Here is a 24,252-nt window from a genome sequence, read left to right as displayed (position 1 = left end):
CATTTCTCTCCACCCTATCTCCACTGTCAAGAGGGGGGTCACTAAAATGTTTTTCTCGCAATGTGGGGGTGGGGGATGTATGTGGGTACACAGACCCGCGAGCAACTGCAGCCCCTCATGATGAGATCAGATCTTTTGTGGCCCCCCCAGCCCCATCAAAGTTGCCTATACCTGCTCTGAGCCTTCAGTTCCCATACTGTCCACCATGGTGGCACTGTGGGCCTTCATGTCGCGGACCAGCCTCTCCAGCTGGGCGCGGGCCTTTTCGCTATCCCTCAGGCGGCCCTCGGTCCCCCGCAGCCTACCCAGCTCCTCCTGCAGGAGGCTGTGCTGCCTCTGGAGCAGGGCCAGCTCCCCGATGGCCGCCCCCGTGCTGGCCTCGGCCATGCCCGTGTCACGTGACAGGGAGCGCCAGACCCGTTCGGTGGCCGTGGTCGGGGCGTCGACTGGTGGGCCCTTAGAGCGCAGGCAGAGCTCCAGGATGGAGTCCTGCTTGATCACGGTGCCCTGGGAGAGGAGAAGGAGAATAAGTTAGAAGGGAATGGAGTGCGATATGAGGAGACTGGTATAGTGGTAGCGTTGCTGACTCCATGTGACAGGAGTTTGAGAAACAGCTTCTATCTCCAGGCCATCACTGTTAAAGAGTCACCACTAGCTGGCCTCCACCCAGTACCCTGCCCTGAACCTTAGTCACTGTTCTGGCAGGCTACCACCCAGTACTCTACCCTGAATCCTGGGTGAAACAGTATGTAAACATTATTAAAGTGACCAGTGTTCAATGACTATATACATAGGGCAGCAGTCTCTAAGGTGCAGACCTTAGAGACTGCTGCCCTATGTATATAGTCATTGAACACTGGTCACTTTAATAATGTTTACATACTGTTTCACTTTATATGAATATACTGTATTCTAGTCATGGCTCATCCTATAACTTATTATTTTTATATTTCTGGAATATATGTATATAGCTTTTTTTTTATTGCTGGGTATTACTGCACTGTTGGAACTAGAAACACAAGCATTTCGCTGCATCTGCAATAACATCCGCAAATCTGTGTACGCGACCAATAAACTTGTATTTTTGTTTGATCCACGGGTCTGCAGGAATGAAGGCACATAGAGGGCAAGCTATAGATATAAATACATTTATAGAGGCCACAATAGAACATATTTTATCAACTGTGAGATCATTGAAGGAAAATAATACATTACTATTCAAGCAGATTAAAACAAGCAGAAGCCTAAGCAGGTTTACTGTATAACTGTAACTTAACACTACATCATAGATGGCACGGACTGTAACGTCCACAGTAAATATATAGGAGATCTGGGTCAAATTCTCAAATAATTGAGCTTCTCAGCATATTAAAACCAATGAAATAGTCCCGAAAATGCAAACTCGGCTAAATAAAGAGCACTTCAAATACAGTCAAGTATTAGAAAATATTTGACATTTGTATTCGACTCAGGTCGGGTACAGAGACACATCCACTGACCTGGAGGGCATGAAGGTGGGCACTAAGGTTGACCAGCCTCTGATACACTTCCTGAAAAACATACACCATCAGTACATACAAGAAATATTATGCCAATGCAATCAAGAGCAAATACAGTGCCTTGGGGAGGTATTTACATTTTAGTCATTTAGCAGACGCTCTTATCCAGAGCGACTTACAGTTAGTGAGTGCATAAATTTTTCATACTGGCGTTGCAAGCGCCATGCTCTACCAACTGAGCTACAGGGGACTACAGACCCCTTGGCCTTTTCCACATTTTATTACGTTACAGCCTTATTCTAAAATGGATTAAATAAATACAATTCCTCAGCAATCTACACACAATACCTCATAATGACAAAGCAAAAACAGGTTTTTAGAAATTTATGCAAATGTCTGTTTAAAACCCCCCAGAAATACCTTATTTACATAAGCATTCAAATCAAATGTATTTATAAAGTTCTTTTTACATCAGCAGATGTCGCAAAGTGCTATAAAAAAAACCAGCCTAAAACCCCAAACAGCAAACAATGCAGATGTAGAAGCACGGTGGCTAGGAAAAACTCCCTAGAAAGGCAGAAACCTAGGAAGAAACCTAGAGAGGAACCAGGCTCTGAGGGGTGGCCAGTCCCCTTCTGGCTGTGCCGGGTGGAGATTATAACAGTACATGGCCATTAAGGCCAGATTTTTCTCCAAGATGTTCAAACGTTCATAGATGACCAGCAGGGTCAAATAATAATCACAGTGGTTGTAGAGGTTGCAGCAGGTCAGTACATCAGGAGTAAATGTCACTTGGTTTCCGTCTGGCCACTTTACCATAAAGGCCTAATTGGTGGAGTACTGCAGTGATGGTTGTCCTTCTGGAAGGTTCTCCCATCTCCACAGAGGAACTCTAGAGCTCTGTCAGAGTGACCATCGGGTTCTTGGTCACCTCCCTGACCAAGGCCCTTCTCCCCCAATTGCTCGGTTGTGCAATATTTCTCTAAGGAAACCAGTAGGGTTTCATTGTGAAGCATTCCTATAATTATCAGGACATTTCAGAATAGAGTTGTCAAACAGGCTTCAGAAAAGAATGGTGATTCGAAAATGTGATGTTGCCATGGATACTCCAAGGCACTGTTTGAAACAGAGCTGTCAAGCTATAAAAACTCAGAGTGGAAGACTCATGAATAACGGAAGCCTTCACTTGAAACTTCTAACATAAGGTCATGTTCATTAGGCACCAAACAGAAATCGGACTGAAACGGGGACTACATGGACAATGTTTTTTTTCCATTGTAAATGCCCTAATGCAGTGGTTCCCAAACTTTTTCACTCGGGCCAGGGCTCTAGACTAACCTTTTCCTCTGGTGCTACTAACTTTTTCATTTGATGGCACCAGCACATGATTTGGTCGCACCAATGATGACCTAACCTGTGTTCCATAATGTACCGGCATTCCATACAGAACCAGGCTAATAATGACTAGCCATCTTTTAAAGTAGCATGCCGTTGCAGGGCTTGACATTCAGGTAAATTTGCCCGTGACACACCGGGCCAGTGCCAACTGAAAGCTACTGGCCCAAAAGAAAATACTGGCCCGGGAAAGCGGATGATGCGCACATAATTTAAATGTTATATTTAATTTGCAGGCTGAACAAGTAGCCTATAGCCTATAATGACCTACCATGCATACACAAAATTACATTTTAACTTGACAATATCAGATTTACATTGATTGTTTGGAGTGGAGAAATCTAACCTTTGCGCAATCTCAAAAAGGGTGTTATTGTCAGGGATTTTGAACAGTCACTCTACAGTTATTGGGCCCTATAAAAAAATTGTATATTTTGGTAAATTCCGTTTTCCCGGTTAGATTTTTCCAGATTTCAGAGTTTTCCTAGTTTTTTTTAAAGATTTTCATTCTCAAAATCTCACTTTTTTAAAAATATGAATACTAGTCTACAACAATGCTTAAACCACATCAGGAGACCACTTCTGAGGTCTGGGAACAATAAAACAATAATAATTTGGGTGTAGTTGCTCTTTCATTCAATTGCACACATAGCTTTGGCTAGCTTTGTTTTTGTACTGTACAATGTACAGTGTAGGCTACATGTGATGGCAGAGTTTGCAAATGCCCACAATTGATACAAATCATCATATGATATCATTCTGCCAGGTAGGCCTACTTTGCAGTCAACCTTTAATTGGAAAGGTTTTTTGGGAAAACCTTTAGAAATGTTCATTCAAACAGTGCATGATGACTGAATTGCGCGTTGCAAACATTCAACCAAGACTTCGGACCAAACCTTTTGAATACCTGGTCTGCATACCCATTGTTGCATACCCATTACTAGTTGAATAAATATTAATAAAAATAAAAGCTAATTGTGAACCAAAAACTAACATTACTAGCTACATTTATTTCACTGGCACCCTAGCGACCAATACAAAATTGGTTTCTCACTGCTAAGTCAAAGGGTCCCCCGCACGCCACCTCTATTTCTATGGGCACAACCACTGTTTATGACACAAACTGTTCACACCCCTCTTGTTAGTGGAGATAACAGTTTTCAGGTTTAAAGTTTATTTCCTGCAATTCTATACATTTTGCCATGTCTTATTTGTGTTTATGTGATATGAGTGACTCAAACATAACAACAAAATCAATATGCTAAAAAACCTAGCCCAAAAAAATTAGCTGACATGGACTAGTTGATCTGGACATTTCTGACAAGTTATAAATAAAAGCTCTCTAAGGTCTGCAATGACTGACTCCCTGCCCGCCCTGTCGACCACTGCTCTAATGAACATGACCCAGCTTTAAGCTATCATAAGCCTATATTACAAATGACTAGAACTGCTAATCTGTCTTCAATATTTGTTTATTTGGGTTGACCAGTATGTTGGCAGGGATGTTGTCTACACCCATATTGTCTTATGACAGACCTGGGGCTGTTGCCACCAGACATAAATCAATCTTAGATGAAAAGAAGCTGGATGATGACATGACATTGTAAAATGGCCAGCTAACCATGAACTTCAGTCTGCAATGTTATTGGCACAATTAACCTTCATAGCAGGAATGATTTATCTCTGTGGTGCCACTCATATGACAAATCAGGGCCTGCAAACTATCACGGATTACAATTGGAAACCCAGCCGTGCGCTGTCCAGTGACGCGAGCCTACCAGATGAGCTAAATACCTTCTATGCTCGCTTTGAAGCTAGCAACCCGAACCATGCATGAGACCACCATCCCAGGACCCTGGGATTAAACACCTCCCTCTGCAACTGTATCCTGGACTTCCTGACGGGTCGCCCCCCAGGTGGTGAGGGTAGGCAACAACACATCCGCCACGGTGACCCTGAACACGGGGGCCTCGCAGGGGTGCGTGCTTAGTCCCCTCCTGTACTCCCTGTTCACCTTCACCCATGATTGCGTGGCCGCACACGACCTCAACACCATCATTAAGTTTGCCGATGACACGATGGTTGTACGCCTGATCACCTGGCAGTGTGTTTCCAGGACAACAACCTCTCCCTCAATGTCAGCAAGACAAATGAGCTGATCGTGGACTACAGGAAACAGAGGGGCAAGCACTCCCCCATCCACATCGACGGAGCTGTAGTGGAGCAGGTTGAGAGCTTCAACTTTCTCGGTGTCCACGTCACTAAAGAATCCTCATGGTCCACACACATCTGAATGATTCAGAAGAGAACTGGGTGAAAGTGTTGTGGTCAGATGAGACCAAAATCTAGCTATTTGGCATCAACTCAACTCGCCGTGTTTGGAGGAGGAGGAATGCTGCCTATGACCCCAAGAACACCATCCCCACCGTCAAACATGGAGGTGGAAACATTATGCTTTGGGGGTGTTTTTCTGCTAAGGGGACAGGACAACTTCACCGCATCAAAGGGACGATGGACGGCGCCAGGTACCGTCAAATCTTGGGTGAGAACCTCCTTCCCTCAGCCAGGGCATTGAAAATGGGTCGTGGATGGGTATTCCAGCATGACAATGACCCAAAACACACGGCCAAGGCAACAAAGGAGTGGCTCAAGAAGAAGCACATTAAGGTCCTGGAGTGGCCTAGCCAGTCTCCAGACCTTAATCACATAGAAAATCTGTGGAGGGAGCTGAAGGTTTGAGTTGCCAAACGTCAGGCTCGAAACCTTAATGACTTGGAGAAGATCTGCAAAGAGGAGTGGGACAAAATCCCTCCTGAGATGTGTGCGAACCTGGTGGCCAACTACAAGAAACGTCTGACCTCTGTGATTGCCAACAAGGGTTTTGCCACCAAGTACTAAGTCATGTTTTGCAGAGGGGTCAAATATTTATTTCCCTCATTAAAATGCAAATCAATATATAACATTTTTGACATGCGTTTTTCTGGATTTTTTTGTTGTTATTCTGTCTCTCACTGTTCAAATAAACCTACCATTAAAATTATAGACTGATCATGTCTTTGTCAGTGGGCAAATGTACAAAATCAGCAGGGGATCAAATACTTTTTTCCCTCACTGTAAGTAAGCATTTCACTGCTAGTCCACACCTTGATTTGATTCCCACACGTGAACCATGCTCACAATGAGTAATCTTCCCTGGGTCCTGAAGACTTCTGTTAGCTTCCCGAGCTAAGGACTTGGCTTTAGTTCAGCGCATGGCTTTAGCTTGGCTTTGTGGCGCATGGGAGACCTTGGTTCTAAGCCAGGTCGACCACAGTAAATGACCATGCTATTACTATTATTATTAAGACCTCACCTTTGCTGCTGGTGACCCGTCTGTTCCATTGACAACCACCTCCTGACCGTCTACAAACAAACAACAGTCACTCAATGGTCATTGCTCACAGTGCTATGGAGACTAGACTACTATACAACTTGTCAATCAATGGCACAAATGAGTCACTCACTGATCATTAGCGCCCCCGTGTGGTTCGGGTGACCGTTGAAACTGCAGGGCAGAGGCATTTCAAAGGTGGAGCCCAGCAGTAGCTCACTCAGCCTATCCACTGGGAGACACAAAAGACAGACAACACAAAATCAGTGCCTTAACAAAATGTATGGTGCATACATTTCAACTCACCGGTGACACAGGGTAGGTCAGGTTTTTACATTGTAGACCATTCCATTGGTCCTAAAGTGAACTCTCCGCCCACCCGGGGCATCGCCCAAAAGGAAAAGATATAGAAGAATCGAACTAAATTCGTATATGTTCTACTTGGACTTGTAAGTAATACATATGGCAGCAAATACACAAACAAGATTAATACAATTTTATTTAATGAACATTTAAATAAGAATCTTGTATGGCAGAAGAGGATTATTTGTACAAAAATCTAATAAGTAATCTAATAAGTATCTGGTAATATATTTATATCTCAACAATCATCCTCTCAATAGCACATTGGTAGTAGTCAGTGACAAATATCTAAGCTAAGCAGGGCTGGGCTTGGATAAACTCCTGAATTGGAGACCAAAAGGATAGCTGTAGATAAATCAACTGTCCAGTAGGAGGTTCTGCCCAACCTATTGTTTTTTTAACCATGGAAACGCATACCTGAAAATGACAATGTATCTACAAATATTGTATTTTTCTGATAGTAATTGTCATGTTTTTTTATATGTTGACTTATAGAAACAATGTGAAACCCATAAGGAAAGCATTTATTTTGTAGAGGTTACATTGTCAGACATACACTTTTCTTATAACATGAATTGATGACTCATACTGTATAGTTAATATATTTTGTCTCAAATATGTTATACCATATTTATGTGGGAAAATGACCACCATCATGCTGGGGGTTTGAGAACCACTGACATAAGGCTTCAGAAAGTATTCATACCCCTTATCTTATTCAACATTTTGTTGTGTTACAGCCTGAATTCAAAATGGATTCAATTGATTTTTTTCTCACCCATCTATACACAATACCCCATAATTGCAAAGTTAAGACATGTTTTTAGAAATTTTGCAAATGTATTGAAAATGAAATACAGAAATATCAAATTTACGTAGGTATTCACACCCCTGAGTCAATACTTTGTAGAAGCAGCTTTGGCAGTGATTACAGCTGTGAGTCTTTCTGGGTAAGTTTCTAAAAGCTTTCCACACCTGGATTGTGCAACAATTGCCCCTTATTCTTAAAAAAACTATTCAAGCTCTGTCAAATCAGTTGTTGATCATTGCTAGACAACCGTTTTTAGGTCTTACCAAAACTGTAACTCGGCCACTCGGAAACATTCACTGTCTTCTTGGTAAGCAACAGTGTATATTTGGCCTTGTGTTTTAGGTTATTGTCCTGCTGACAGGTGAATTCATTTCCCAGTGTCTGGTGGAAAGCAGACTGAACCAGGTTTTCCCTCTAGGATTTTGCCTGTGCTTAGCGCCATTCCGTTTCTTTTTTATCCTGAAAAACCCCCAGTCCTTTACGATTACATGCATACCCATAACATGATGCAGCCACTACTATTCGTGAAAATATGGAGAGTGGTACTCAGTAATGTGTTGTATTGGATTTGCCCCAAACATAACACTTTGTATTCAGGACAAAAAGTTAATTGCTTTGCCACATTTTCTGCAGTATTACTCTAGTGCCTTGTTGCAAACATGATGCATGTTTTGGAATATTTTTATTCTGTATAGGCTTCCTTCTTCTCACTCTGTCAATTAGGTTAGTGTTGTGGAGTATCTACAACATTGTTGATCCATCCTCAGTTTTCTCCTATCACAGCCATTAAACTCTGTAACTGTTTTAAAGTCACCATTGGCCTCATGTTGAAATCCATGAGCGGTTTCCTTCCTTTACAGCAACTGAGTTAGGAAGGACGCCTGTTATCTTTGTAGTGACTGGGTGTATTGATACACCATCCAAAGTGTAATTAATAACTTCACCATGCTCAATGGGATATTCAATGTCTGCTTTTTTTATTTTTACCCATCTACCAATAGGTGCCCTTCTTTGCGAGGCATTGGAAAAACTCCCTGGTCTTTATGGTTGATTCTGTGTTTGAAATTCACTGCTCGACTGAGGGACCTTACAGATAACTGTGTGGGGTACAGAGATGAGGTAGTCATAAAAAAATCATGTTAAACACTATTATTGCACACAGTGAGCCATGGAACTTATTATGTGACTTGCTAAGCACATTGGTACTCCTGAACTGATTTAGGCTTGCCATAACAAAGGGGTTGAATTGACTCAAGACGTTTTTCATTAGTAAACATTTCGAAAAACATAATTCCACTTTGACATTATGGGGTATTGTGTGTAGGCCAGTGACAAAAAAATCTATATTTAATCCATTTTTTATTCAAACTGTAACACAACACATTTTGAAAAAGTCAAGGGGTGTGAATACTTTCTGAAAGTACTGTAAGTTAGCACATACACCACTGACATATAAGGTAAAACATTAAATCTTACCAGATACTTATTAGATTACTTATAACATTTTTGTAGAAATAATCTTCTTCTGCCATACAAACATTCTTATTTGATTTGTATGATTATTTTCCATATGGACAGGCAAGAAAAACAAATGTACTCTATCAAAGCCAGACTCAATGTAGGAAAGCACCCCATGACATTTCACATGCATATAGCACTTTCTATGATATAGTGCTCAAGGAATGACATTCCATGAGAGCAACATTAGCCTAGGGGTTGACAGCCACTTCAAATTGACCATTGAATATTCATAAACCTGATATCCACACTGAAGACATTGCCATCTTCACTGTATGTAGGGAGGGAACTGCACAACTGTACATGTCAATCAATGTCTGGGTGATGATGAGTTGATAGTTTGCTGTTTGTGTAAATGTAAATGTAGCTGGAAGGCTTTGAAAAATAAGTTCCTTATCAGAGGACAATTCATCTAATCTATAATTGTACAGACAGTACACAATTCAAATGTCTGTTTGACTGTTCCAAGTCAAGTAAAACCGTAATGTAAGCCAACCAATGGACTTCTATGGAGGAAACTTTGAAGTCAGTCATCTGGAATGTATGGCATGTTTGGCAACTGAGCAGCCACCTGGCAGCCATTTTGTGCCAACACATTGCACATGCATCCGTTGAATAGTGAGTAAAGGAATAGCGACAGTTGATGCTTAGACTAAGTGCATTGCCAAGTACAACTGAGAACATGCCAAGGCCTTTCATAGCTGCCGTAATTCAACTTTGAAGTATCGTTGCAGTCAGTTAAGTGGAAGCACAGTAGCAGTTGCGTTTCTGCATTTAAACAGGGTATTTGTGCTTCTTCATCTGCTTCTTTTCCTCTCTAGTCTTGCTCTCCTCTGTTTCAACATCTCCCTATATCCCTCTCCCTCTTATCACCCTCTCCGTCTTCCTCTTTCTCCTCTCTCTTCCAGTCTAACCCTCTCTAAATCTGCTTAAAGGCCCAGTGCACTCAAAATTCTGTTTTTCCTGTGTTTTGTATCATATTGTACAACAGCTGATGAATCTAAGACTGTAAAAGTGTGAACAAATTTGATCAGTGTTATTTCCTGATAGTTGCTAGTTGAAAATACAATTTACATCAGGTTTTGCATGGGTGGAGTTATGGCTTGCCTGGTGATCAATAACAAAGAGAGTTCCAAACCTCTCTGCCAACAGCTAGTCTTCAGGGTACGTATGCTTCCCATTAGGACCCTCCAATTAGGTCCCTCCGCAGACCACTCCCAGACAGTTCTAGCAAAACTCTTGCTTGAGAATTAGTTTTTTGCTAAAAAGCTATTTTTGCTGCTTTCTGACCATTTCTATGGAAAACTGTTAGGTAATAAATTGTTCCCCAGAAATGATTTGATATTGAGATCAAAAACGGCTGCATTGGTCCTTTAACAACTCTCTTGCTCTCCACCTCTCTTGCTCTCCCTTGCCCTACCTCTCTACCTCTCTATCGCCCTACTCTCCCTCACTCTGCTCCCACCCCCCCACTCTCCCCACTCCCTCCACCAACCCCTCACCCTCTGTGATGGCGTCAGTGAGCAATCTCTCGCCGAGCGGCGCTTGGGGCGTGTCGGCCCGGAACAGGTTCCGGGAGTTGGGGCCCCCCGGCAGCATGACCTCCTGGCCCCCTGTCACCTCAGCCAGGTCCAAGAACAAGGTGACCCGCTCCTGGAGCAGCTCCAGCACCTCCCGGTCCTTCTGCTGGATGTCGGCTGGAAGGAGAGATGAAAGTGGAAAGAGAAAGATAGGAAGGGATGGGGGGATGGAGGGGGTAGGGAAAGAGGAGGGGGAGAGAGGGAAAGACTGACTTGATGATCTTCCTAAAGACCTCTTGACTTAACAGTGGGGGGCAATCATATTCACACATTGTTCAGTTGGATGTAGGCTATAAGAGATGGTGAGATATCGAGAAAGGGAAGAAGAGCAAGAGAGAGAGGGGGAGACAAAGGGAGAGAAAAACAAAAGAAGAGGTGCAGGACTAGAAGGTAAAAGTGAGCAAGAAAGATGGGAGAGTCCAAGAGAGAGTGAAAATGAGAGAGAGAAAAGCTGAGATGGATATATAGAGTTTGATGAGCTCCTCCAATGGGCCTGAGTAGGAGGCAGGCTTCACACTTGTCCTCCTACACACAGAGTGAGAAGGTATTGATAGGGATTGATAGAGAAAGAACGATGGAGAGAGGTAGAAAGGAAGACAGAGATAGACAGAGGATAGTGTAGAGAAGAAGTGAAACAGAGTTCCTATGTGCAAACAAGTGTGTTTATATCTACATAAAATCTAATCAAAGTTTATTGGCCGCGTACACAGATTTGCAGGTGTTATGGCAGGTACAGCAAAATGCTTATTTTACAAGTTCCAACAGTGCAGTAGAATACAATACAAATAATCAAAAATCAAAACAAGAAATCAAGAAATTATCCAGAATATAAAACAAAGGGTTCAGGTCTGGGTAGTTGAATTTGTGGTGAGTGATAGGCGATCTAATGTCCAGAAGTTCTTGTCAGTTATAGGAAATGATCATAAACGTCCTGAGCAAATAAAGTAAGAAATAGGGTCGCTGTGTCTGTCGGTGCAATCTTGCCATCCCTACGTTACATAGAGATCTGTATGAGTGTGTGTGTGTTCATTGCTGACCTTTCAGTCGTCTCAGAAGGGCCTTGTCTTCAGTCTCTATGAGTGGGAACTCTTCCCTGGAAGGACAACTGCCGAGACAGAGAAGATTGTGAGTATATGAGCGGTTTGTGTCTCTGTGTGTGTGTCTGTGTGTGTGTGTGTGTGTGTGTGTGTATATACCTGCTGACAGTGTGTTGTATGAGGCGTATCCAGGTGTTCTTGTCATCTTTCGAGGCAGCATGGACTTCGTACATCTCCGGAGGGGAGGAGTCACTGATGAGGAAGAGCCCTCGCTCCTGATTAGCTATCTCCCTAATCATGAGGTTCTGCAGGGAGAGGACCGGAGACTTGTCCTGCGATGAGAAAGAGGGAGAGAGGGAGAGAGGGGAGAAAGAAGGGGAGTTGCTATATTCTCTGACCTATCCATACAGTATATTCAATTGTGACGAAACAAGTTTCTCTATATTCAAGTGTTTTTTTGTTTGATGTATTTGTCAGTGTGTGTGTGTGTGTGTGTGTGTGAGTGTGAATGTTAGAGAGTGTGTGTGTGCTTACTAGACAAGGGAAGATGAACCTCTGGTCTTTTTCCTGTAAGAACACTAGGATGTCTGTCATCAGCAGGACCTGCACATCTAAACACACACACACACACACACACACACACACACACAAACGTACACACGCACAATAAAAACCTCCTTTAAAACATGGGTAAGCAACATGTTTTGGGGATAGTTCCATCACCTACAGTGCCTTCAGAAAGTATTCACACCCCTTGACTTTTTCCACATTTTGTTATGTTACAGCTTGAATTTAAAATGGATTAAATTGAGGGTTTTGTTGTCACTGGCCTACACACAATAAATACCCCATTATGTCAAAGTGGAATTATGTTTTTCAAAAATGTTACCAAATAATAAAAAATGAAAATCTAAATGTCTTGAGTCAATAAGTATTCAACCCCCTTGTTTTGGCAAGTCTAAATAAGTTCAGGAGTAAACATTTGCTTAACAAATCACATGATAAGTTGCATGGACTCACTCTGTGTGCAATAATAATGTTTTCCAATGCCTCACAAAGAAGGTCAACTATTGGTAGATGGGTAAAAATAAAAAAAAGCAGACATTGAATATCCCTTTGACATTTTAAATTAGACTTTGGATGGTGTTTTCACTATGAGGCCAATGGTGACTTTAAAACAGTTAGAGTTTATTGGCTGTAATAGGAAAAAACTGAAGATGGATCAACAACATTGTAGTTACTCCACAATACTAATCTAATTGACAGAGTGAAAAGAAGGAAGCCTGTACAGAATAAAAGTATTCCAAAACATGCATCCTGTTTGCAACAAGGCACTAAAGTAAAACTGCAAAAAATGTGGCAAAGCAATTAACTTTTGTCCTGAATACAAAGTGTTATGTTTGGGGCAAATCCAATACAACACATTACTGAGTACCACTCTCCGTATTTTCAAGCATAGTGGTGGCTGCATCATGTTATGGGTATGCTTGTAATCATTAAGGACTGGGGAGTTTTTCAGTATAAAAATGAAACAATGGAGCTAAGCACAGGCAAAATCATAGAGGAAAACTTGGTTCAGTCTGCTTTCCACCAGACACTGAGAGATGAATTTACCTTTAACCCTCCCGTTGTCCTAGGGTCAAAATGACCCGCCACTGTGTTGAACCAACTTTATTTAATTTTTATATTTTTGGGATCATTTGTGAGAAGGAGGCAGTGAGACTTTAAAGAAAGTATCACTGCCTCCTTCTCACAAATGATCCAAAAAATGTAAAAATTAAATAAAGTTGGTTCAACACAGTGGCGGGTCATTTTGACCCTAGGACAACGGGAGGGTTAAGCAGGGCAATAACCTAAAACAGAAGGCCAAATATTCACTGGAGTTACTTACCAAAAAGACAGTGAATATTCCTGAATGGCTGAGTTACAGTTTTGACTTAAATCTAATTGAAAATCTATGGCAAGACCTGAAAATGGTTGTCTAACAATGATCAACAACCAATTTGACAGAGCTTGAAGAATTTTGAAAAGAATAAATGGGCAAATGTTGCACAATCCAGGTGTGCAAAGATCTTAGAGACTTACCCAGAAAGACTCACAGCTGTAATCGCTGCCAAAGGTGCTTCTAACATGTATTGACTCAGGGGTGTGAATACTTATGTAAGTGAGATATTTCTGTATTTCATTTTCAATACATTAGAACATTTTTCTAAAAACATGTTTTCACTTTGTCATTATGGGGTATTCTGTGTAGTCAAGGGCTATGAATACTTTCTGAAGGCACTGTACAAACTTCTTTGACAAATTGAGCTAGTGGAGGCTGGTTTCCATGTGTTTGATACTGTTCCATTCAAGCCATTACAAAGTGCCTGTCCTCAGCTTCATCTGACACACACTCACCTTTGAACCTGGACCCAGGGGTCTTCCAGAGCAGCGTTCCCTCATGGAAGAGTCTCCTGCGGAGCAGCTCTCCTCCCCTGAACAGGCCCCCGTCCCTCACCTTGGCCTCGGCCCGTGGGTCCAGCCTGGCCCGGATCTCCTGAAGCCGCTGGGTCCGCTCCAGCTCCATCACCTGGACAGCAGGGTCATGTTCATTATGCACTGAATGGAAGCAAACGGACTGAGAATCATCCATTTCCATGCCCTAATGAACAGAACCCTGGTTCACAATAGTGTTAGTGTGCAATACATTGTAATTGCCACTTTCTCAGAGTAAAAGGATGGGTTTATAGATAAAGTGTGGGAAGTCAAAATGGAGTCAATCTGAATAACAGGTGTTAGTGCACGTCAGAATTGATCTCAGTGATAACCTGAGTAAATAAAACTATAAATGGATGAATAAAGCACCTGCTGGTCCACTGAGCTGAGTAGCTCCCTGATCTGAGTAAGAGACTGGGTCAGACAGGAGGCCTCCTCTTCATTGTCTGGTAGAGAGAGAAAGAGAGAGAGAGAGAGAGAGGATATACAGTGGGGAAAAAAAGTATTTAGTCAGCCACCAATTGTGCAAGTTCTCCCACTTAAAAAGATGAGAGAGGTCTGTAATTTTCATCATAGGTACACGTCAACTATGACAGACAAAATGAGAAAAAAAAAACCAGAAAATCACATTGTAGGATTTTTTATGAATTTATTTGCAAATTATGGTGGAAAATAAGTATTTGGTCAATAACAAAAGTTTCTCAATACTTTGTTATATACCCTTTGTTGGCAATGACACAGGTCAAACGTTTTCTGTAAGTCTTCACAAGGTTTTCACATACTGTTGCTGGTATTTTGGCCCATTCCTCCATGCAGATCTCCTCTAGAGCAGTGATGTTTTGGGGCTGTCGCTGGGCAACACAGACTTTCAACTCCCTCCAAAGATTTTCTATGGGGTTGAGATCTGGAGACTGGCTAGGCCACTCCAGGACCTTGAAATGCTTCTTACGAAGCCACTCCTTCGTTGCCCGGGCGGTGTGTTTGGGATCATTGTCATGCTGAAAGACCCAGCCACGTTTCATCTTCAATGCCCTTGCTGATGGAAGGAGGTTTTCACTCAAAATCTCACGATACATGGCCCCATTCATTCTTTCCTTTACACGGATCAGTCGTCCTGGTCCCTTTGCAGAAAAACAGCCCCAAAGCAAGATGTTTCCACCCCCATGCTTCACAGTAGGTATGGTGTTCTTTGGATGCAACTCAGCATTCTTTGTCCTCCAAACACGACGAGTTGAGTTTTTACCAAAAAGTTCTATTTTGGTTTCATCTGACCATTTGACATTCTCCCAATCCTCTTCTGCGTCATCCAAATGCACTCTAGCAAACTTCAGAAGGGCCTGGACATATACTGGCTTAAGCAGGGGGACACGTATGGCACTGCAGGATTTGAGTCCCTGGCGGTGTAGTGTGTTACTGATGGTAGGCTTTGTTACTTTGGTCCCAGCTCTCTGCAGGTCATTCACTAGGTCCCCGCGTGTGGTTCTGGGATTTTTGCTCACCGTTCTTGTGATCATTTTGACCCCACAGGGTGAGATCTTGCGTGGAGCCCCAGATCGAGGGAGATTATCAGTGGTCTTGTATGTCTTCCATTTCCTAATAATTGCTCCCACAGTTGATTTCTTCAAACCAAGCTGCTTACCTATTGCAGATTCAGTCTTCCCAGCCTGGTGCAGGTCTACAATTTTGTTTCTGGTGTCTTTTGACAGCTCTTTGGTCTTGGCCATAGTGGAGTTTGGAGTGTGACCGTTTGAGGTTGTGGACAGGTGTCTTTTATACTGATAACAAGTTCAAACAGGTGCCGTTAATACAGGTAACGAGTGGAGGACAGAGGAGCCTCTTAAAGAAGAAGTTACAAGTCTGTGAGAGCCAGAAATCTTGCTTGTTTGTAGGTGACCAAATACTTATTTTCCACCATAATTTGCAAATAAATTCATTAAAAATCCTACAATGTGATTTTCTGGATTTTTTTCCCTCAATTTGTCTGTCATAGTTGACGTGTACCTATGATGAAAATTACAGGCCTCTCTCATCTTTTTAAGTGGGAGAACTTGCACAATTGGTGGCTGACTAAATACTTTTTTTCCCCACTGTAAGGTGGTTTGGCATATTATTGGTAGTGCTGTTTTTTCCCATGCTCCATCATTGACTTTAAAGACCCTGTGTTTTTAGTTAGTTCTGAGGACCTCGTCTCATTATATAAAAAGCTGGCATAGTTCGGCTACATGTTTTTACACCCCATGTAACTGTTTGCTGCCCCCAACAATATGTTTCAGTCTAAAGTGAGCATGACTTTTATATATCACCCTCGCCCCTGGTTTTGTATCAATGGGCTGTTTTTCCTCACCCTTGGTGTTGTCAAGGATACGCTGGATGAGGACGGGGTACTTGGTGATGCGCTGAGTGACCAACAGGATGCACTCCTGGATGCCATGGCGACGCAACAGGTGACCCCGACACACCCGCTGAACAGAGAGCGAGGAAGATAGGGTGAAAGTGAGATGAAAGGTGAACGAGACAGAAGGGAGAGAGAGAGAAAGTAAGAAAGATAAATAACGACTTAGTGTGAAAGAGAGCAGGAAAGCGTGCGAGAGGGAAAGGAGAGGGGAGATAAGAGAGTGAAAGAGAGTGTATAAGAGTGCAAGAACAGGAAAAAGAGAAGGGAAGAAATTAATATGAACAAGAAAAAAAAGAGGTGAGGAGAGACAGGAAAAGCGGCAAACACAGAGGGATGGTTGGAAAAAAACAAATATTAGTGTTTTGTAATTCAATCAAGAACAAAACATTTTTTAAACTGAAATTCTGGAGACTTCAACTTCACAACTAGCTTGAAGAGCTTTAAATCTAAACAAAAGATAAAACATACCATTTACAATAGAAAAAGTAAAAATAACACATGATATTGTAGAGTATAAATGATTCATTGGCAAGGTGCCAGTAACAAAAGGCAAGGTTAGCAGAGTAAATGGTAATGCAACACCAACTCCTCACAGTTATCGCTCAGAACGCTCATTACCAGTAAACACACGCGTACGCACACTTCCCATTGGCCTATTTTCCTTTCTCTGTGCCCGCTTTCTCACTCTCTCTCTCTCTACTAAGGAATGTGAAACTACCAAATAGCATGATCATCGCAAGTAAGACCTTAGTAGCGATGACAAAAATGTGGGTTTATTCAAAAATAAGGAAAACACAAAAGCTCTCCCTCTGTCCCTCTGTCCCCCCCATCTCTCAATATCAATTCAAGGTTTTTTATTGACATGAAATACATTCTGTGAATACTGCCAAAGCATTCCAAAAAGCATAGTTTTAGAAGTAAAAAATAGCATTAAGTCTCATCACTCATTCTATCTCTCTTGTTTTCCCTCTCTACCCCTCTGTCTTACCCGTATGAAGTACTGGAACCTCTTGTCTCTGGCCAGCAGCTCCTTGTACAGCTTGACAGCCTTCAGGTGGCGGCTGCAGAACTCAGCGTAGGTCTTCCTCATCTCGTCAGCACACTGGCCCGAGAACTGAGAGAAACAATCAATCCGTCAATCAAATCAAATCTATTTAAAATACCCCGGCCTAGACCCCAAAGACCAATCAGAAGCAGAGTGGCTAGGATCAACTCCCTAGAAGGAAGAAACCTCAAGAGGAACCAGGGGAGGCCCATACTCCTCTGGCTGTACAGTGTAGTTAAGATTACATACAGTTGAAGTCGGAAGTTTACATACACTTAGTTTGGAGTCATTAAAACTCGTTTTTTTCAACCACTCCACAAATTTCTTGTTAACAAACTATAGTTTTGGCAAGTCGGTTAGGACATCTACTTTGTGCATGACTGTCACACCCTGACCTAGATAACTCTTGTTGGTTGGGTCAGGGTGTGAGTTCAGTTTGAGATCTATGTTATTGTATTTCTATGTTGGATTCTAGTATTTGTATTTCTATGTTTGGCCGGGTGTGATTCCCAATCAGAGGCAGCTGTCGCTCGTTGTCTCTGATTGGGGATCATACTTAGGTAGCCTGGTTGCCTACCTTAGTTGTGGGATCTTGTTTGTGTTCGGCTTGTTGTGTGTATAGCCCATATGACTTCACATTTTCGTTGTTTTTGTTATTTTGTCAAGTGTTTATTCTTATTAATAAATATGTATGCATACCACGCTGCACCTTGGTCTGACCCGTCTCTCAACGATCGTGACAATGACACAAGCAATTTTTCCAACAATTGTTTACAGACTGATTATTTCACTTATAATTCACTGTATCACAATTCCAATGGGTCAGAAGTTTACATACACTAAGTTGACTGTGCCTTTAAACAGCTTGGAAAATTCCAGAAAATGATGTCATGGCTTTAGAAGCTTCTGATAGGCTAATTGACATCATTTGAGTCAATTGGAGGTGTACCTGTGGATGTATTTCAAGGCCTACCTTCAAACACAGTGCCTCTTTGCTTGACATCATGGGAAAATCAAAAGAAATCAGCCAAGACTTCAGAAAGAAATGGTAGACCTCCACAAGTCTGGTTCATCCTTGGGAGCAATTTCCAAACGCCTGAAGGTACCACGTTCATCTGTACAAACAATAGTACGCAAGTATAAACACCATGGGACCACGCAGCCATCATACCGCTCAGGAAGGAGACGCGTTCTGTCTGCTAGAGATGAACGTACTATGGTGCGAAAAGTGCAAATCAATCCCAGAACAACAGCAAAGGACCTTGTGAAGATGCTGGAGGAAACAGGTACAAAAGTATCAATATTCACAGTAAAACGAGTCCTATATCGACATAACCTGAAAGGCCGCTCGGCAAGGAAGAAGCCACTGCTCCAAAACCGCCATAAAAAAGCCAGACTACGGTTTGCAACTGAACATGGGGACAAAGATCAAACTTTTTGGAGAAATGTTCTCTGGTCTGATGAAACAAAAATAGACCTGTTTGGCCGTAATGACCATCGTTATATTTGGAGGAAACAGGGGGTAGCTTGCAAGCCGAAGAACACCATCCCAACCGTGAAGCACAGGGGTGGCAGCATCATGCTGTGGGGGTGCTTTGCTGCAGGAGGGACTGGTGCACTTCACAAAATAGATGGCATCATGAGGAAGGAAAATTATGTGGATATATTGAAGCAACATCTCAAGACATCAGTCAGGAAGTTAAAGCTTGGTCGCAAATGGGTCTTCCAAATGGACAATGACCCCAAGCATACTTCTAAAGTTGTGGCAAAATGGCTTAAGGACAACAAAGTGGCCATCACAAAGCCCTGACCTCAATCCGATAGAACATTTGTGGGCAGAACTGAAAAAGCGTGTGCGAGCAAGGAGGCCTACAAACCTGACTCAATTACACCAGCTCTGTCAGGAGGAATGGGCCAAAATGCACCAAACTTATTGTGGGAAGCTTGTGGAAGGCTACCCGAAACGTTTGACCCAAGTTAAACAATTTAAAGGCAATGCTACCAAATACTAATTGAGTATATGTAAACTTCTGACCCACTGGGAATGTGATGAAAGAAATAAAAGCTGAAATAAATCATTCTCTCTACTATTATTCTGACATTTCATATTCTTAAAATAAAGTGGTGATCCTAACTGACCTAAGACAGGGATTTTTTACTAGGATTAAATGTCAGGAATTGTGAAAAACTGAGTTTAAATTTATTTGGCTAAGGTGTATGTAAACTTCCGACTTCAACTGTATGACCATCAAGGCCAGATAGTTTCTCAGGTCTTGCAAAGAATGAATTAGGATGGTAAATGTATACATCACATAAGGCAGTTGGTATAATGTCCATGTCTGTCTACCTACCTGTTCCAGCAGCACATCTCCCAGCTGGTGGATAGTGAAGTTGTAGGTGCTGCCAGGCTGCAGGCTGTGGTTGCGCCGGTTGAGCAGCTGTACCAGGAAGCGGGCATGGATGCCGGTGAGGCGGTCCAGGCAGGGGAAGATGGCATGCACCACGCCTGGCTCCAGCTGCACCTCCTCCAACATGCCCTGGCGGAACACCCGCTCCATGATGCGAAGCGTCCGCACGTGGTGCAGCTCTGTCTGGATCAGTTCTGAGGAAGACAAAAAATGCAAAGAAAGAGTAAATCATGTAACATACGGATAAAATATAATAAAACTTTGATTGTCCATCTGGCGAAGGAAATTAATATTTTGCTCTGTTCATCACCTGCCAGAAACACATAGACCACACATGCACATTTGGGAGGAGGCACAGGGTCAGCTGCAAGGTTAAGTGCCTTTCTCAACAGCACAATAGCAGTGGATGTTGGCCATGATCTGAAACAAGCAGCCCCTGCAGTTGCCACTTTTTCATCGCCCAGCCCGTGACCTTTTCACCACAAACAGAAAGAGGGTCAAGACGTACAGTGCATGTCACCGCTCTCACCATAGATGACGTCCTGTCTCTTGATGATGTCTTTGCGATGCGTCTGCAGGTAGCCCGAGTCCACCGCCATGCTCCATGAGTCCGCCTCAAAATCCCGCCCCTCGATCTCCATTTCCTCCAGCATGGAGGCGTAGTACACCTCCCCTGAGAGAGGAAAACATTCATCCAGTGTAAACAACAAATGGACAAAAGCAGACCATCAATGCCTCTAATTTTCACGGTCTTAAAAACTCTTTGACAATCAATACTTTTTTTATATAACATTTTCAATGTACAGTGGAGAACAAGTATTTGATACACTACCGATTTTGCAGGTTTTCCTACTTACAAAGCATGTATAGGTCTGTAATTTTTATCATAGGTACACTTCAACTGTGAGAGACGGAATCTAAAACAAAAATCCAGAAAATCACGTTGTATGATTTTTAAGTAATTAATTTGCATTTTATTGCATGACATAAGTATTTGATACATCAGAAAAGCAGAACTTAATATTTGGTACAGAAACCTTTGTTTGCAATTACAGAGATCATACGTTTCCTGTAGGTCTTGACCAGGTTTGCACACACTGCAGCAGGTATTTTGGCCCACTCCTCCATTCAGACCTTCTCCAGATCCTTCAGGTTTCGGGGCTGTCGCTGGGCAATAAGGACTTTCAGCTCCCTCCAAAGATTTTCTATTGGGTTCAGGTCTGGAAACTGGCTAGGCCACTCCAGGACCTTGAGATGCTTCTTACAGAGCCACTCCTTAGTTGCCCTGGCTGTGTGTTTCAGGTCGTTGTCATGCTGGAAGACCCAGCCACGACCCATCTTCAATGCTCTTACTGAGGGAAGGAGGTTGTTGGCCAAGATCTCGCGATACATGGCCCCATCCATCCTCCCCTCAATACGGTGCAGTCGTCCTGTCCCCTTTGCAGAAAAGCATCCCCAAAGAATGATGTTTCCACCTCCATTATTCACGGTTGGGATGGTGTTCTTGGGGTTGTACTCATCCTTCTTCTTCCTCCAAACACGGCGAGTGGAGTTTAGATCAAAAGCTCTATTTTTGTATGATCAGACCACATGACATTCTCCCATTCCTCCTCTGGATCATCCAGATGGTCATTGGCAAACTTCAGACGGGCCTGGACATGCGCTGGCTTCAGCAGGGGGACCTTGCGTGCGCTGCAGGATTTTAATCCATGACGGCGTAGTGTGTTACTAATGGTTTTCTTTGAGACTGTGGTCCCAGCTCTCTTCAGGTCATTGACCAGGTCCTGCCGTGTAGTTCTGGGCTGATCCCTCACCTTCCTCATGATAATTGATGCCCCACGTGGTGAGATCTTGCATGGAGCCCCAGACCGAGGGTGATTGACCGTCATCTTGAACTTCTTCCATTTTCTAATAATTGCGCCAACAGTTGTTGCCTTCTCACCAAGCTGCTTGCCTATTGTCCTGTAGCCCATCCCAGCCATGTGCAGGTCTAGAATTGTATCCCTGATGTCCTTACACAGCTCTCTGGTCTTGGCCATTGTGGAGAGGTTGGAGTCTGTTTGATTGAGTGTGTGGACAGGTGTCTTTTATACAGGTAACGAGTTCAAACAGGTGCAGTTAATACAGGTAATGAGTGGAGAACAGGAGGGATTGTTAAAGAAAAACTAACAGGTCTGTGAGAGCCAGAATTCTTACTGGTTGGTAGGTGATGAAATACTTACAGTGAAGGAAAAAAGTATTTGATGACCTGCTGATTTTGTACGTTTGCCCACTGACAAAGACATGATCAGTCTATAATTTTAATGGTAGGTTTATTTGAACAGTGAGAGACAGAATAACAACAAAAAAATCCAGAAAAATGCTAATCAAAAATGTTATAAATTGATTTGCATTTGAAAGAGGGAAATACGTTTTTGACCCCTCTGCAAAACATGACTTAGTACTTGGTGGCAAAACCCTTGTTGGTAATCAGAGAGGTCAGACGTTTCTTGTAGTTGGCCACCAGGTTTGCACACATCTCAGGAGGGATTTTGTCCCACTCCTCTTTGCAGATTTTCTCCAAGTCATTAAGGATTCGAGCCTGACGTTTGGCAATTCCGAACCTTCAGCTCCCTCCACAGATTTTCTATGGGATTAAGGTCTGGAGACTGGCTAGGCCACTCCAGGACCTTAATGTGCTTCTTCTTGAGCCACTCCTTTGTTGCCTTGGCCGTGTGTTTTGGGTCATTGTCATGCTGGAATACCCATCCACGACCCATTTTCAATGCCCTGGCTGAGGGATTTGACGGTACATGGCCCCATCCATCGTCCCTTTGATGCGGTGAAGTTGTCCTGTCCACCCCCAAAGCATAATGTTTACACCTCCATGTTTGACGGTGGGGATGGTGTTCTTGGGGTCATAGGCAGCATTCCTCCTCCTCCAAACACTGCGAGTTGAGTTGATGGCAAAGAGCTCCACTTTGGTCTCATCTGACCACAACACTTTCAACCAGTTCTCCTCTGAATCATTCAGATGTTCATTGGCAAACTTCTTACGGGCCTGTATATGTGCTTTCTTGAGCAGGGGGACCTTGCGGGCGCTGCAGGATTTCAGTCCTTCACGGCGTAGTGTGTTACCAATTGTTTTCTTGGTGACTATGGTCCCAGCTGCCTTGAGATCATTGACAAGATCCTCCCGTGTAGTTCTGGGCTGATTCCTCACCATTCTCATGATCATTGCAACTCCACGAGGTGAGATCTTGCATGGAGCCCCAGGCCCAGGGAGATTGACAGTTATTTTGTGTTTCTTCCATTCGCGAATAATCGCACCAACTGTTGTCACCTTCTCACCAAGCTGCTTGGCGATGGTCTTGTAGCCCATTCCAGCCTTGTGTAGGTCTACAATCTTGTCCCTGACATCCTTGGAGAGCTCTTTGGTATTGGCCATGGTGGAGAGTTTGCAATCTGATTGATTGATTGCTTCTGTGGACAGGTGTCTTTTATACAGGTAACAAGCTGAGATTAGGAGCACTCCCTTTAAGAGTGTGCTCCTAATCTCAGCTCGTTACCTGTATAAAAGACACCTGGGAGCCAGAAATCTTTCTGATTGAGAGGGGGTCAAATACTTATTTCCCTCATTAAAATGCAAATCAATTTATTACATTTTTGACATGCGTTTTTCTGGATTTTATTGTTGTTATTCTGTCTCTCACTGTTCAAATAAACCTACCATTAAAATTATAGACTGATCATTTCTTTGTCAGTGGGCAAACGTACATAATCAGCAGGGGATCAAATACTTTTTTCCCCCTCACCGTATGTCATGCAATAAAATGCAAATTAATTACTTAAAAATCATACAATGTGATTTTCTGGATTTTTGTTTTAGATTCCGTCTCTCACAGTTGAAGTTTACCTATGATAAAAATTACAAACCTCTACATGCTTTATAAGTAGGAAAACCTGCAAAATCGGCAGTGTATCAAATACTTGTTCTCCCCACTGTAGACATAGATATGATGACATGACAGTTGCCAATATCCCTTTTACCCTCTACCCGAAATCCCTGAGACTTTCACTATGTAACGGATGCAACCTTGTCCCAGACCCAAAGACTTGCATAAACTACACAATCTGTATGCCTAGGCTTAAGATTTGTAGCAAATATAGAGCACAAATGTCCCACATTCAATCCCAGGAAGTCACAACCACATCACTGTGTCTTACCCTCGTCGTTGAGCGACTCCATGGACATAGCTCTGTTCCTGAAGTTGAGCGAGTCTGTGGACTGGGACAGGATCCTGCGCAGCCCCAAGGGAGAGTCATCATTCAGGTTCCTATACCGAGGCATGGACGAGGACACATACACACACC

The 24,252-nt window shown here is 42.8% G+C and overlaps 1 protein-coding gene across 2 annotated transcripts in view; it reads right to left on the bottom strand.

The window, feature by feature from the left end:
* LOC121585980 (rho guanine nucleotide exchange factor 2-like) overlaps nt 1-24,252 on the bottom strand; it is a 111,869-nt gene that overhangs the window by 19,552 nt on the left and 68,065 nt on the right. For both annotated transcript variants that reach the window (XM_045226055.1, XM_045226056.1), the window contains 15 exons: nt 24,106-24,215; nt 20,429-20,572; nt 19,843-20,093; nt 17,435-17,560; nt 16,396-16,513; nt 14,421-14,497; nt 13,974-14,145; nt 12,108-12,184; nt 11,733-11,905; nt 11,574-11,641; nt 10,459-10,653; nt 6,398-6,496; nt 6,247-6,296; nt 1,500-1,550; nt 172-507 (listed from right to left, as the gene is read on the bottom strand). In XM_045226055.1, the coding sequence (XP_045081990.1) occupies nt 172-507; nt 1,500-1,550; nt 6,247-6,296; nt 6,398-6,496; nt 10,459-10,653; nt 11,574-11,641; nt 11,733-11,905; nt 12,108-12,184; nt 13,974-14,145; nt 14,421-14,497; nt 16,396-16,513; nt 17,435-17,560; nt 19,843-20,093; nt 20,429-20,572; nt 24,106-24,215 (2,047 nt within the window). The remainder of the gene's footprint in view (nt 1-171; nt 508-1,499; nt 1,551-6,246; nt 6,297-6,397; nt 6,497-10,458; nt 10,654-11,573; nt 11,642-11,732; nt 11,906-12,107; nt 12,185-13,973; nt 14,146-14,420; nt 14,498-16,395; nt 16,514-17,434; nt 17,561-19,842; nt 20,094-20,428; nt 20,573-24,105; nt 24,216-24,252) is intronic.

Source organism: Coregonus clupeaformis, chromosome 17, assembly GCF_020615455.1.
Source record: "Coregonus clupeaformis isolate EN_2021a chromosome 17, ASM2061545v1, whole genome shotgun sequence".
Classification (NCBI taxonomy): Eukaryota; Metazoa; Chordata; class Actinopteri; order Salmoniformes; family Salmonidae; genus Coregonus; species Coregonus clupeaformis.
The sequence above is the reverse complement of the archived record's forward strand: the minus strand, read 5'-3'. Positions and strand labels throughout refer to the sequence as shown.